Source organism: Megascapheus bottae, chromosome 19 (assembly GCF_031878675.1).
Source record: "Megascapheus bottae isolate mThoBot1 chromosome 19, mThoBot2.hap1, whole genome shotgun sequence".
In the NCBI taxonomy this organism is placed as follows: domain Eukaryota; kingdom Metazoa; phylum Chordata; class Mammalia; order Rodentia; family Geomyidae; genus Megascapheus; species Megascapheus bottae.
In genome coordinates, this window is record NC_143527.1 from 17,914,657 (window position 1) to 17,930,268 (window position 15,612).

The window sequence follows — 15,612 nt, forward strand, 5'->3', positions numbered from 1 at the left end:
AGGATGTACAAGAAGGGAACATAAAGTTAAAAGCCAGTCTACTTAGAACTGGAGTTAGGATAGTTTGACTACAATGTGAGAAAAGTATCTACTTATAATATATTTTATACAATTATTTGTTTCAAAATTTTATAGCCAAATGGCAGTGGCTCATACCTATAATTCTACACTACTCAGTAGTCTGAGATCTGAAGATCACAGTTCAAAGCCAGCTTGGACAGGAAAGCCTGTGGGACTCTTGAATCAACTACCAAAAGCCATGACTCAAATAGTAGAGTGCTAGCTTTGAGGGAAAAAATTTAAAAAGCTCAAGGACAGTGCCCAGGCCCTGAGTTCAAGCTCTAGGATAGTCACTAGACAGACAGACAAACTGACAACAAACAGACAGATGATAGATAGATAGATAGATCTATAGCTAGGCATAATGGTATAGATCTGTAATACCAGCTACTTGGGAAGCTAGTTGCAGAGAAATTGCGCATTCAAGACCAGCCTGGGAACCAGACTTACTGGCTCACACCTATAATTTCTGCTTGAGTAGTAGAGATAGAGAGATTACAATTTGAGGCCAGTCTAGACAAAAAAAAAGAATGTTGGACCTTGGGCCGGGAGTTTGGCCTAGTGGTAGAATGCTTGCCTAGCATGCACGAAGACCTGGGTTTGATTCCTTGACACCACATATATAGAAAAAAGCTGGAAGTGGTGCTGAGGCTCAAGTGGTAGAGCTCTAGCCTTGAGAAAGCCCTAGGGTAGTGCTCAGGCCCTGAGCTCAAGCCCAGGATTGGAAAAAAAAAATTGTTGGACCATATCTAAAGATTAAAGTAAGCCAAACGCAGTGCCTCACACGTGTAATCCTAGCTACTCAGAAGGCTGAGATCTGAGTATCACAGTTCAAAGCCAGCCTGGGCACTAAAGAGACCCTTAGAAAACAGACCACTAGAAAGACCTGAAGTGGTGCAATGGCTCTAGGCATAGGGCAGTAGCTTTGAGCTGAAGAGCTCAGGAACAACACCCAGGCCCAGAGGTGGGGCAGTACCCTTGGGCTGAAGTACTCAAGGATAGGGCCCAGAGTTTAAGCCCCAGGACCCACAAAAAAAAAAAAAGAAAGAAAGAAAGAATAACTTAAGGCAAAAAGAACTTACATGGTAGAACTCTACCTATGAAGCTCAAGGTCCTAATATCCTAAGTTTAAACTCTACTATGTAAAGGAGGGGGCAGGGGAAACCAGTTTGAGTATAAGAGAAAGACCCCTTCTCAAAAGAATTTATTTTTGAAATACCTGTTTCCATTTTCAGGTGATCACCTTCTTTAACTCACGGCTGCTACAAGCTGGAGCTGAGCTGTCAGTAGAACGGGTCCTGGAAATCATTAAGCAGGGGGTTGTTGCACTGCCTAAAGACAGACTAAAGGTAAGATGGCTAAAGAAATATCCACAAATGCTGTCAAATCACTGATATAAATGCCTGTTTCTGAACAGACACTATTCACAATTTTATTGCTTACCTGACTTGTGTTAGAAAAAGTATTACCTCCTCCAGTATATCCTGATTCTCAGAACTGTGATGAAGCTTTGTAGCTGTTCAAAAGAAAATAGCAAAAGAAGGGCTAATGCCTTCACTGTATATTTTACAATGAACTCATACATTCTATAAGTGAATCATACACTGTTATCAAAGAGGAACCTTTTTTTAACCCAGTGAGGCAGATTTCAGTTTACAAAATACTATCAAGGATTTTGGGGAAGGTGCTGCTGATGGTGAAGAAGATAACTACTATAATAGCTAATGCTTACCGAGTGTTTACTCAGTATCAGACAGGGATTTTTACATCTTAAACACATCCACTCATTCCATCCTCACAGCAGCCCTAAAGATGGGTAATGTCTGAACTCTTCAGATGAGTACACCAGTAGAGCGAGATTATAAAGTCACACAGCTAGAAAATGATTGAGCTAAGAGCTTCAGACCCAGAAAGTCTAACTCCAAAGCCTTTGCTCATAATCTCCACACTGTTTACTAATACTACAAGGCAATAGTGGACAAAAATAAATACTTTGCAGAAAAAGTAGAGGAAATTATGTGTGGGGTGTTTTTGGGTAGGAGGGTGAATTTGAACTTGCACTTTACCACTGGGAGCCACAGTGCCACTTCTAGTTTTCTGGTGGTTAATTGGAGATGAGTCTCACAGACTTTCTTGCCCAGTCTGGTTTTGAACCAGGACCCTCAGATCTCAGCCTCGAGCAGGTGGGATTACAGGTGTGAGCCACCAGCACCTGGCCAAATTCTGTTTTAAAAAGACTTTTACAGACTGAGAGTGTGGCTTAGTGGAGTGCTTTCCTATCATGCATGAAGCCCTTGGTTTAATTCCTCAGTGCCACATAAACAGAAAAAGCCAGAAGTGGCACTGTGGCTTAAGTGTAGAGTGGTAGTCTTGAGCAAAAGAAGCTCAGGAACAGCCCAAGCCCTGAGTTCAAGCCACACTGGCAATTAAATAAATAAATAAATAAGTAGCATTTATTTGGCCAATGAACTCCTAAAGAAATTTTAAGATTTAAAGTTCTGACTTAGAAGCTAATTGTCTCATAGGAAAAGATGTGAAGGGATATCAGGGAGACCCAAGAATATGTAGCGTTGTAACATATTTTACTTTCTTTATCATACCTAATCTTTAGAGTATTTTCTCCTAAATGAATAATACAGGCTCTCCTGGTGGATGTTTGGTCTTCGTTAGGGCTTTTATCATAATCACTTTCTGTTCTGGTACTGTTTGGGGACACTTTTTTCAGCATTATCTCTAGAACCACTGCTAATGAATGCTTCAGAGATATTGTTGTAGGATGTAAAAATATTTTCAGTTATAATAACACAGTTTGTCAAACAACAGCACATTAGTCATTCTAATCACTTCCAGAAGTTCCAGAGTGCATAAACAGTGGTGAGACTTCACACAGTCCTATGCAAAATGGCAGGCATTGCATTTGGTCAGCTAGGTCACACCACAATGCAGTAGTTCACTGGTTCACTATGAGTGATTCCTGAGAGTTTTTTTTTTTTTAAGAATTTATTAACATTGATTTTTATATATTTTAAATGACATGTTTAACAAACAAATATTCAAGAAGGGAATCTCTATATACATACAATCACTGGAACTTAGTTTTTAGAACATAATCAAAATTAGGGTAAGGGTTTGTATATCAGAGATACATATTAAACTATGTAATAAAACATTATGTCTTTAGAGTCATAGGTTTTTATGTCTATGTAGTTGTGTTTATCTCCAATACCATGTCCATAGCATTGGGTATACAAATATTGAGTCCTCGCTCTTGTACTATTTGGATCTAATAGCCACATATTAAGGATACCATGCGCCTTTTGTTCCTTTGTCTTGACTTGTCTCACTCAACATGATTTACTCTAGATTCATCTACTTCCCTGCAAATGCCATGATTTTATCTTGTCTGTTGGCTATATAGAATTCCATTGTATATATATGCCACATTTTCTGTATCCATTCATCTGCAGTAGGGCATCTGGGTTTTTTCCATTGCCTGGCTATTGTGAATAGTGCGGAGATAAACATAGCTGAGCAGGTGTCTTTATCATATCTTGAGTTATGATGCTCAGAGTAGATGCCCAGAAGTGGTATGGCAAGATCGTAGGGAAGGTCAATTTTCATTCTTTAAGAAAGCTCCAGACTGATTTCCAGAGTGGCTTAACTAGTTTACAATCCCACCAGCAGTACAGTAAGGTTCCTTCTTCTCCACAACCCCACCAGCATCTTCCTGACAGTTTTTTAAATGTTAAGAATCCACTAATTCCTATTCCTACAAAAAGTAAGACTCTGATGTGCTGGTTTGTATTTGCCTTTATACTATTTCAAATTTATTTGAACTACATTGTGTGAACCAGTATAGAAATCCATAAAGATTACCCTGGCTGCTTCCAAGAGGTGATAGATCTTGGTGTCTAAAATGAGTCAAGAGGGCTGGGAGTTTTGCCTAGTGGTTAAAGTGCTTGCCTAGCATGCATGAAGACCCGGGTTCGATTCCTCGGTACCACATACATAGATAAAAGCCAGAAGTGGTGCTGAGGCTCAAGTGGTAGAGCTCTAGCCTTGAGAAAGTCCAAGGACAGTGCTCAGGCCCTAAGCTCAAGCCCAGGACTGGCAAAAAAAAATAAATAAAATAAAATGAGTCAAGAAAGAAGTGAAATATCAGGAAACGGTAGTAAAGGTATAATGAGAAGAGGACAGGAGAGGGGAAATTTTTATTTGGTCAAGGAACCAGCAAATAGAAGTAAAAAGATTATGATTAAAGAGCAATTTATTTTGACTGTGCTTTCAAAAGTAGAATGGATCTTGGTGATAATGTAGTTTGAATTTGGCCATGAGTGTGAGGGGCTGAGACGGTACGGATATGCATGAAAGTTAATGTGATTGAACCAGCTAGTAGACTGGACCCTAGAAAAAATGGAACAGGCATGTAGAAACCATAAGTTGTAGGAGACAATTACATGGAAAAGCACATATGATCAGAGCTGTTGGCATAAGGATAAAATAATACTACCTGTGGAGCAACAAATTAAGCAAAAAGATACCAGTCTTACCTCCAGATGGATATTGAAGTATGAAAGCTCTGTGGGATGAGAGTCTTGAATAGAAGGCCTAATTTTAGTTAAAGAAGAGGTAAGGAGGACTTCTGCAAAGCAACAGAGTATAAAATTAATCCATAAAAATAAGTACCTTTTCTGTATGCCAACAATGAGAAGAGCAAGGCTAAAATCAGGAAAACAATTCCTTTTGTAATAGGCTCAAAAAATTAAAATTATTACCTAGAAATTCACTTAACCAAAGAAGTTAAAGCCCTCTATAATGAAAATTTTAAAAACCTGAAAGAGGAAATTAAAGTAGATATAAGGAAATGGAAAAACCTCCCATGCTCCTGGATTGGAAGGATTAATATCGTGAAGATGGAAATACTGCCAAAAGCCATCTATGAATTCAGTGCAATACCCATCAATATTCCAACATCATTATTTAATGAAATAGAAGGATCAATCCAAAAAATCACATGGAATAATAAAAGACTCCGAATACCAAAAACAATTCTTAGCAGGAAAAGCAGTGCTGGAGGAATAGCAATACCAAACTTCAAACTCTATTACAAAACTGTAATAATAAAAATAGCTTGGTACAGGCACAAGAACAGGCCTGAAGGCTAATGGAATAAAATTGAATATTCAGAAATGAACCCACAGACCTATGACCACCAAATCTTTGATAAAGGAGCCTCCTGAATAGGCAGGATTGCAGAGGTGAGCTAACAGCGCTCCATGCACATCTTCCAATTTTGTAGTACTGACTACTCCATCAGATTCTAAGCTGAAAGCCAGTGCGACTTGTCTTCAGATATGGAAAGATTGTTTGTATAAGCAGATTTGTTATATGTAGTCCTAGGAGCAGGACTAGAATCAATGACTGGACAATTGATACAGAGACAGGTTTGAATGCTAATGTATTGCTCATTTATCATACTGTGTTCACAAAGAAAGTGTTCTCTATGTTTCAGACAGTGACATATAAATGAAAATATAGCTTCATTTTCAAGATTACTGCTAAATAGAGAAAGCAGCTGAACTATAGGAGATCCCAAAAAAGTTAATGCTTAAAGCAACAATCCTATTGAGCAACCAAAGTCATGGGTAGATTCTTTAAGTAAGCTTGTTAATTTTGTTCTGGAACATGACAAGAAATTTTACTCCTGAGCCCAGCTTACTATCTGACTCTGAGATTACAGAGGGATAAAGGGAAAATGACCCCCCCCACACAAAAAATAAGTATCACAAATACAAGAAACTAAAATTCCATTTACTCACAGATGGAGGTGAATCATCCGCAGTTGCCTTAATTATAGCATATTATGATCAAAGATGTTACTGGAGGAAAGAAGGTTATAATCAAGCCTTATCTCAATTATTTTAATCATCTTTTTGGATTGACTGTTTATAATAAAATGAATCAATCATTTAAAACCTGTAGAGTTTAATTCACAGAATACTACTGTATCTAAAACTGACTGAAAATTCAAGCTGTGTGTTGAATATTTGTACTGAGCTATGAGCACATATTATAGTTTCCTGGGCGGTTTACTAATATATACAGATAAAATAATTGTGGGGTATAATATAGTTTTATATATGATTGATGTACAAGAGTTTCTTTTAAGTTGGAAATAGTTTTAGTAATCTCTCAGTGAAAATCTGGGGTAGTATATAACTACTTACTAATTTGTCTTTCTTAAAACATATAAATGAAACACTAAGGATTTTAGAGTTCTTTCTCACTACTTTTTGGGTAAGTAAAGATCACGGAGGCCTTTAACTCATGAATTCACCCATTAATATCAGCCAAAGCAGATAAGCCAATGGCTTTTTATGTTTCCCTTGCATTGTAGAACTAACACCAACTTTGTAGAATCATTCTTCCAATTTTGGGCAAGTCAACATTAAGATAAGGAAGCCCATGGTATAGTAATTGACTTTCAACCAAATAAAATATTTTTCAATCAAATATTATTTGACATAGCTTTCAAAAATATTTGTATAATATCCTGTGTGGGAATATATACTCTTTGGATAAATCTGTCTATATAGTTAAACAACTTGACTGGTCAGAGTAAATAGTATTACTGTTATTCTAAACATTCTCTTCTTACTGGTATTCTGTAAAGTCTGGGAAAGGCAATACCAGGTAATTATTTTTTCCAGACCCTCTACTTAAACAGAGACCTGAAAAGCAAACTCTGAAACCCTGAGTTCCTTATTTCTCCTTTAGGTTTGTTTGTTTGTTATTTGGTGGGAGGGATGTTTGGTTGGGTTTTTTTTGTTAATTGAAGGGCTTTGAATTCAGGGCCTGTGCGTTGTCCCTGAGCTTTTCTTTAAAGGTTAGTACTCTACCACATTGAGCCACAACACTACTTCTGATTTTCTGGTGGTAACTGGCTGTAAGAATTTCACTGACTTTCCTACCCAGGCTGGCTTCGAACTGCAGTCCTAAGATCTCAGCCTCCTGAGTAGCCAGGATTATAGGCATGAGCTGCCGGTATATGCTCCAGGCTGAGTCAAGTTAGAATTGGCAGCTCAAAGTCCTTGCTGTCTACCTCCACAACAGGGCGTGCTCCTGGTCTCTACTCACTTCTTTTTTCTTTTTTTTTTTTGCCAGTCCTGGGCTTGAGCTCAGAGTCTGAGCCCTGTCCTTGGACTTTCTCAAGGCTAGAGCTCTACCACTTGAGCCTCAGCACCACTTCTGGCGTTTTTCTATGTATGTGGTACTGAGGAATCGAACCCGGGTCTTTGTGCATACTAGGCAAGCACTCAACCACTAGGCCAAACTCCCGGCCCCCCACTCACTTCTATAGAGCCATTTGAATCTCATAACAGTGAGCACAGTTCCTCCAGTCACAGGCACATGGTCATCCATGGTTACTACCACACCATTTACCCTTAGTTATGAAGTTTCCAGGTGTTTCTTTTTGTTGGGTCAGTGAATTAAGTACATCCTTTGAAATTTAAGAATTTTATTATATCTAGTGTCCGAAAATTAGGCCATTCTTCGAAGGTTTTTGAAAATGGAATATATCTGTGTATGCACATATATGTGTTGTATATACATGCACACATGTGTGTGTCCATACTAGGGCTTGAACCCAGGGCCTCACACTCTTACTCAGCTTTTTTACCATCTCCAGTTCTAGCTTTTTGCTGATTAATTGGAAATAAGAATCTCACTGGTTTCCAATAGGATTTTAACTGTGAACCTCTAACGTTTGACCTGGAGTACATTTTAAAGTACTATAATTCTACTCAAATTTTTTTTCTGTGTGAATTGAAGAACTCTTACTAATTGAGCCATGCCTCAAGATCTACTTTTTTCTGGTTTTGAGTGAGGGGAGGGAATGCAGTCTAGCAAACTTTTCTACCTAGGCTCATCTTAAGCCATGTTCTACCAGATCTCTGTCTATTTCCTAAGTAACTAGGATTATAAATATGCACCTGTACTGGCTACAAAATACGTTTTCAGTACATGGTTTTCTGATGGTTAATTGGCTATAATGCATGGCAGTTTTAGCAGAGAAATGAGATTTCTCGCCCAAAAAGTAGGCAATAATTTAAACTGGGAAAAGAGCAGAAATTTACAGATATGAAATGCTAATACCAAGCAAATTAAACAAAAAGAATTTCATGTCAAGTACATTAACATTGAAACTGTTGAAAGCCCGTGATGAAGACCAATAGAAAAATCACACAGTACAACATAATACAATGTAGTTCTCCTATATGAGCACAGGAAAAGCCCCAGTACTGATACAAAAGGAATCAAAAAAGCCAACAGAAAAATTAGAATTTAAAAAATACATTTAAGTAATCCCCACATACACACTAACAAGGAAGGAAAGAATGTTGAAGAAGCAGAAAACAAAATAAGATGGCAGACCCAAACTAGCCAGATAATTATTACATTAAATATCAATGCACCAAGCACTCATTAAAAGGCAGGAATTGTCAGAAAGGACAAAATAAGATCCAACTTAATGCTGTCTGAAAAAGATGCATTTAAATATTAAAAACTAGGTTAAATGTAAATGGATGGTAAGAGGGTTACTATGTAGTAGTTAGCTTAAAGGTAGAGTAATAGGTTAAGTTAGTTTAAGGATAGAGTAGCTTAATAGTTAGCTTAAAGATAGTTATAATAGTTAGCTTAAAGATAGAGTCATATGGGTAATACAGATTTCAAAATAAAACCTAAGATGCAGGGGAATGATCAAAGGAATTTATACTGGAGTTTTAGACCCCAACCCCAAATTACAGGAGTTTCACATATTAGGTTTAGCAACTCTCTCCTATATTCCAAATAAAGAGACATGGTAAAAGGTAGAGAAAGGAAGTTTATTACATGGCATAGGCAGACACTGGAAGACAGCACTTCAGCTATCTTTAGGGTACAAATGTGAACTCTAGATTTAAATAAACAACTGGGAGAAGTTAAGCAGTCTTAGTCATGGGTGTGTTCAGTGGTCAGAGATGGTAGCAGGTAGTCTGATAGCCTATTATCTCAAGATTGGTCAAACAGGAGGGCCTTATTGTAATAACTCCTTGACACCTAGCAGGTGGTCTGGTCTCCCAACTTCTAATTTCATGGATCCCAAGATGGCTGTAAAGTGACTGCAAGAGAGAAGGAATCAGAGCAAAAGACACAGATGCAAAGTGGATGCTGGGATGCCAAGCTTTTAATTAGATTATGGGCTCAAGAAAGCAGTCAGTGCTCTGTAGCAAAAGCAGCTTTTAAACACCTGTTACAGGATGATGTAGTACTTGTAAACAGTAAGTTCCAGCAACAAAGCTTGAAAATTATGAAACAAGCAAAAAAAAAAAAATCCAGAATGGAATAGAAAAAAAAAAACAACAGTTCTACCATTTTTCTTTTTTTTTCTTTTTTCCAGTCCTGGGCCTTGAACTCAAGGCCTGGGCACTGTCCTTGGGCTTTCTCAAGGCTAGAGCTCTACCATTTGAGCCACGGTACCATTTCTGGCTTTTTTTTTTTTTTAATGTATGTGGTACCAACGCATCAAACCCGGGTCTTCATGAATGCCAGGCAAGCACTCTACCCTAGGCTAAACTCCTAGCCCCCACCATTTTTCTTGTACGTTTTAACATCTCTCTTTCAGCAGTTGGTAGGACTAGATTAAAACAAACAAACAAAAAAACCAGCAAGACAGGATATCTGAAAATTACTATTAACTACCTTGACTTGACCGATAGAACATTTCATCTAGTGATGGTGGGATTCCATTTTTTTCAAATGTACATGTCACATTTATCATGGTTGACTATTTTCTAAGCCATATACTAATTTCCATAAAATTAAAAACATTAAAATCATCCAAGTGAAGTTAAATGATCAGAAATCAATAGATGTTAAAAGACAAAATTGTGACAAAGCAAATCTAAGGGAATCTTGGGTGTTGCGTGAAGCAAGGAGTCAGGTACAAAGCAGAGTCCTGTTCTATATCTTTATCTGTAGTAATAATCACACACTTATATATGGATAAGAAAATTTATCAAACTTTAGTGAACAGTAACCCCAAAAGCAAGAAAAAAATGGTTAGGCAAATGCCTAAATTCAGTTAGAAAAACAATTGGAGACCAGCTAGAAAGAAAGAAAAAGGAAAATAGGACTTTTGCTAAGATTCAATGTAATGATGTGTCTTGCTATCTGAGAAACTAATAATGAATTCATTATATTTAAAGAGTTCAAATTTGGACAAACGAACTGTATGAGCTAAACTCTGAGAAGGACCTAAGAGTATCTTTTCCACATTCTTCTCTCACTGAGCAGAGCTGGTTCTTGTAAAAAATACTTAGTCTCAAAAACGAGCCTCTTTATGTGGAATAAGAAAGAGGTTTTCCATCTAAGCTTATTATTTATCAAAAAGTAATCAAGATGACAGCAGTGGTGTGTTCAGTGGTGTCCATCACCTCTCTGTGGTACTCCCAGGGAGAATTCTGGCAGTAACTGATACTGTGTTTTTGCATTACGTTCAAGGGTATTTTTTAAGTGGATTGTAAAATTTACCTCTTTCCAGGTGTCTTTAGGATACGAACAATCTGCACGTGGTACTGTTAGTACATTGTAGTATATAACTCAATAAATTATACAAAATATCTCAGGAAAAATCATCCTGTGTTTCTGTAGTCTCAAAACCTGAGCAACACAGTGGTTGCTGTCACACAACTGCGAATTACTTGAATAATCATAATAATATGGTATACCAAACATAATTCAGTAGTTCACTTTTGGCATAATCTCTGTACCATGGAAAATAAATTAAAAGTAGGAAATAATTTATGTCATCTAGAAGTAGAAAAGCATGGCAGTTTGGGGCCGGGAGTTTGGCCTACTGGTAGGGTACTTGCCTAGCATACACAAAGGCCCACGTTCAATTCAATTCCTTGGTACCACATACATAGAAAAAGCTGGAAGTGGTGCTGTGGCTCAAGTGGTAGAGCTCTAGCCTTGAGAAAGCCCAGGGAGAATGCTCAGGCTCTGACAAGACTAGCAAAAAAAAATGAAAAAAGAAGAGAAAGAAAGAGAGAGAGAAAGAAAGAAAGAAAGAAAGAAAGAAAGAAAGAAAGAAAGAAAGAAAGAAAGAAAGGCATGACAGTTTTCAATAATGTGTCTTCCAGACTCAAAAGTATCATAATATTTTTTCATATGATTATTACTATGTTATATACAGGCATAGGAAGATAGACAAATAGGCAGGCAGGCAGGCAAGCAGGCAGATTATTCCCTAAAAGGAAACTATTTACTTATTTTGAGTAGTAAGGCTATGGGTGGGTTGTCTGTTTTTGTCTGTTTTGTTTTGCTTCGCTTTGTTAAACTTTTCTTTAGGGTTGTTTATTGCTACTGAATTTACAGGGTTCCCTGCAGACACTTCTGACTGTACCCTACCAAACCAGATAAGCATTGATATACAGGAAATCCATGTTAGTAGGCTTGAAGTATATGAGATTTTGGACCTTCTTTGTTTTATCAGATTTGTATTGTAAACTAGCTAGAATGTTTCCCAGAAGAAAATAATAGCAATGTCTTCCTCTGAAAGGAACACATAAACGTTTTACAAAACTTTCTACAAAACAGAATAGTTGCTGGGCAGGGTGGCTCACTCCTGTAATCCTAGGTACTAAGGAGGCTGAAATCAAGTGAGGATGACAGTTCAAAGGCACCCATGAGACTCTTATATCCAATTAATCACCAGAAAACTGAAAGTGGCATTGTGGCTCAGGGGGTAGGGCAGTAGCCTTGAGCTGAAGAGCTTAAGGACAGTGCCCAGAGTTCAAGTCCCACAACCACCAAAAACAAACAAACAAAAAAAACCCAGAATAGCCTTTGATCCCTTCTACTTCCCACCTCACAGCATCAACTGTAATTCCTTGTCTCAAAGACTTCCCTAGGGGAAGGGTCCTCATTCACTGAAATGCAGAAACCATGTTGTCTGTCCTTCCCCAGCAAGAAACCAGGTCGCTGACTTCCTAGATTTACAGTTGCTGAGCCACTGAAGAGACACCTATCCTGTCTGCCTCCTTTGTGGCTCATCCACCCACCTCTTTATCAGAGCTCCATGAGTCTCATCACTTCAGGTCTTTTCCATGGCTACCATATCATCATGGCCCTTTAGCTCTCCACTCCGACTGTCATCCCCATCTGGCTTCTGTGTTAGAGACTGTGAGAAAGCAGCCACATTCAGATAACTAGAAAAACAATGACATTTTAGTTCTCTTGGAATCTTTTTGGTATGAGAAACTCATGTACTTTGCACAATATTTACAAGAAACAGTTCTGGAGATTAATTAGAAGTCTTAGATTGGCTTTTGGCCATTAAATTCAGTAGTCATTTGTAGCTCTGCTCTACAAAGCACTGATGATTATCCTTTAACATAGTTTTTATGTTATAAAGCCACCTAATTCTCCTACCACAGGTAATGAGCCCTATTTTTAAATTAAACCTTTCAGTATGTCCCAGTTTTGCTTATTTTCTGAAAAGTCCATGCATAATTATTAAACACATAGGTCATTAAATTTGAAGTGGTTCATAAGCATGATACTTAGAAGTGGATATTTGCTCTTTACTCATAAGCCGTGGAGACTAAAAAAGTCATGGTGTGGACATATCTATCCTTAGTTTACATGTCTGATCAGAGTCACACTTTAAATAATCTGAAGAACTTTCCTTTCCTCTGTCTTCCCTTTGTTATATAATCAAAGTGCTGGCCTTAATAGAGGAAGTTTTGTGCTGACTTCCTACAAGCAAACGCACAGGCTTCTGCCCCCAGCCTGAACTTGGAGAGAGCCCCTCTTAGTGTCACCAAGGTTCTAAAATTGAAGTGAAAGCCTGGTGGTGACTTGTGCCTGTAATCCTAGCTATTCAGGAGGGTGAGATCTGAGCCTGGGGTTTGGGCACTACGAAGCCTGAGAGACTCTTATCTCCAGTTAATTACCAGAAAATGGGAAGTGGGACCAGAGCTCAAAGGGTAGGGCTGTAGCCTTGAGCTGAAGAGCTCAGAGACAGTACCCAGGTCCAGAGTTCAAGCCCCAGGACCAACAAAAATAAATAAGTTAATAAAATAAAATAAAATTGGAATGAAAAAATGAATGTAGTTTGTGTTCCCAAGATTGTGGGGGGAAAAATGGATTAAACAGCTACAGAGGAAGCTTAAGGGCTCACTTGTGTTCCCTCTTCCTTGTGTTGTTCGTTGTTTTTGTTGGTGACTGAAGCCAGCATCTCCCTCTGTGTGGACCTCCAGCATTTCTTCAGTGTGGTGGGGCACATTTGCCAGGGTGAGGCTAATTAGCTCCAGGCCTCTCTGCGCCAGTCCAGGCCTGCCAGCCTCTTGAAAAACCCATGAGTTTCAGACTTTGTCTTCCTTAATTTTTATAATTAAGGCCTGGAGCTATTATTTAAGACTTACCTTTTCCCGCCTTCTCAAATGTTCATTTGACTATTTTATGGAGGAGGAAAGGGGAATTGTATATTTCTAAGCAAATCCAAAGTGTACATTTTAATTTTATCAAGTTAACCTTTGACTAAAATTTTCTTGAATTTAGTAAACATATTTTAAGTGTATTTTTAAATTCTGGATTTATATGGAAAATGTGTTTTTACTTATATTGAAGTAGTTGTACAAAGGATTTGCCATTTAACAAATTAGTTTGAGTATAACACATCTTGATCAGCATCACCTCTTTCACCCTTTTCAACATTTTCATCTATCCCTTCTCATTTCCCCTTCCTTCTTCACTTTCCTTAATTTTATAGATAAGAAATTGAATTTTTGACCACATAATTTTAAGTTACAAAAGTCACATAGGGAGCCAGGCACTGGTGGCTCATACCTACAATGCTAGCTACTCAAGAGGCTGAGATCTGTGGATCACTGTTCAAAGCCAGCCCCAGGCATGAAAGTCCAAAAGACTCATCTCCATTTAACCACCAGACACTGGAACTGGCACTGTGGTTCAAGTAGTGGGGTAATAGTCTTGAGCTGAAGAGCTCAGGGACAGCATCCAAGCATAGAGTTCAAGCCTCATGACTGACCAAAAAAAAATCACATAGGGCTATTTTGATGACTATTGTCTTTACTTAAACCCCAGGTTTTTTTTTTATTCAATCTTAAAATATAAATGATTTTTTGATTAAATGAAGCTTGGCAAATTTCAAAAACTTGGTTTCAATACTTTGAGGCTATGTGCTATTCTTCACAAGTCCCTTTAGATTGGCTTCCTATAACTTTACTATCTTGTACCTGGGTATTAATTTGTTTTTGTCTATTGAATTTCCGCAAGTCTGATCTACATTAAATGCTAAGAATATTTTAATACCAGCTGAATGGGGAGAATTAGGTTTATATGATGAATACTGTAAGCCTGCTCTTCTATAGTAATTTTAACAGCCCTGTAGATTAAAAGACCTCATCTAATGGGCATGACCCCCAATAGCAGTGTTCTTTCTTGAAGGGACTCTGCATATCCATGTAGCCCTAACCCTCCTGCGACTGCAAGGCTGGAATGAAGCCTAGAAGTTTCCTGTTAGCATAGACTATCTGGCCCAGCAGTGATAAGCAAAGACAGGCTGACTCCTTGAAGGAGCTGTTCAGAAAAGTTCCTAAACTGACCAGTTTTCCCCTGTGGACCACTCATTTATCAGAAAATAGACTTGGCTACAGGGTTTCCCACATTTCCTAACCTCCCTTATGAAATCCAGTTTCTACCAAAGTTCAGGAAAAACATTAACTCTTTATTAACTCTTTATGTCCCTAGGGACAGCACTTCAGGTCTCTGTCCCTTGGAACCTAGGATTTGAGAAGGGATGGGAACAGGTAGCAGGATTGGGTGAAACGGGGTGGGGGGAAGGTGCTTTCATGAAAATCAAAAGATAACCCCTTAGCATTAGGATTTTTTTTTTTATGTTGACATCATCACCTTTGAAACTACAGGGACTGATTTTTCCACTCCAAAAATGAAAGCCTTCAAACACGACATGAATCATCTTATTGGTAACATAACCTGGTAACTTAGACCAGAGATAATTGTTTAAACTTTATGAAACTAGAAGGAATAAGAATAAAGAGGAGAGTGTAGTTGAATGGCACAGAAACTGTTTGGGTGAGTGAAGGTTAAGTTACTACAAACTGAATAATCTACTTCATATGTCTAGGGAACGGAACTAGGCTAATTTATCGAAAATATTCTGACGTACTGAATCATTTCATTTTGTAAAGCAAAATCGGTCAAGCAGGACATTTTGTTGTAGGCTACTCCTTTTGGTGCTGTCTCCAGCTATGACCTCCTGTGTTTGGAATTAGTAGGCCCAGAGGTAATGTAGCACAATGTGCATGTGGCAATTATTATGGCTATGGAAGTGGTTGCTGGCTAATTGATAGCAGTAGCAACTAGAGACAGCCTTATTGAATTCTCAATAGTCCCTATAACAGGATGCTATAAATGAGTCCCTTTGTAGTCTGTCTGTTGTTGTCCTTTCTCTCTCTTTCT

General features: G+C 38.1%; 1 protein-coding gene across 3 annotated transcripts in view; it reads left to right on the forward strand.

Moving 5' to 3' along the window:
• Positions 1–15,612, forward strand: part of Dym (dymeclin) — a 253,030-nt gene that overhangs the window by 211,483 nt on the left and 25,935 nt on the right. For all 3 annotated transcript variants that reach the window (XM_090353126.1, XM_090353124.1, XM_090353125.1), the window contains one exon: positions 1,296–1,409. In XM_090353126.1, the coding sequence (XP_090209252.1) occupies positions 1,296–1,409 (114 nt within the window). The remainder of the gene's footprint in view (positions 1–1,295; positions 1,410–15,612) is intronic.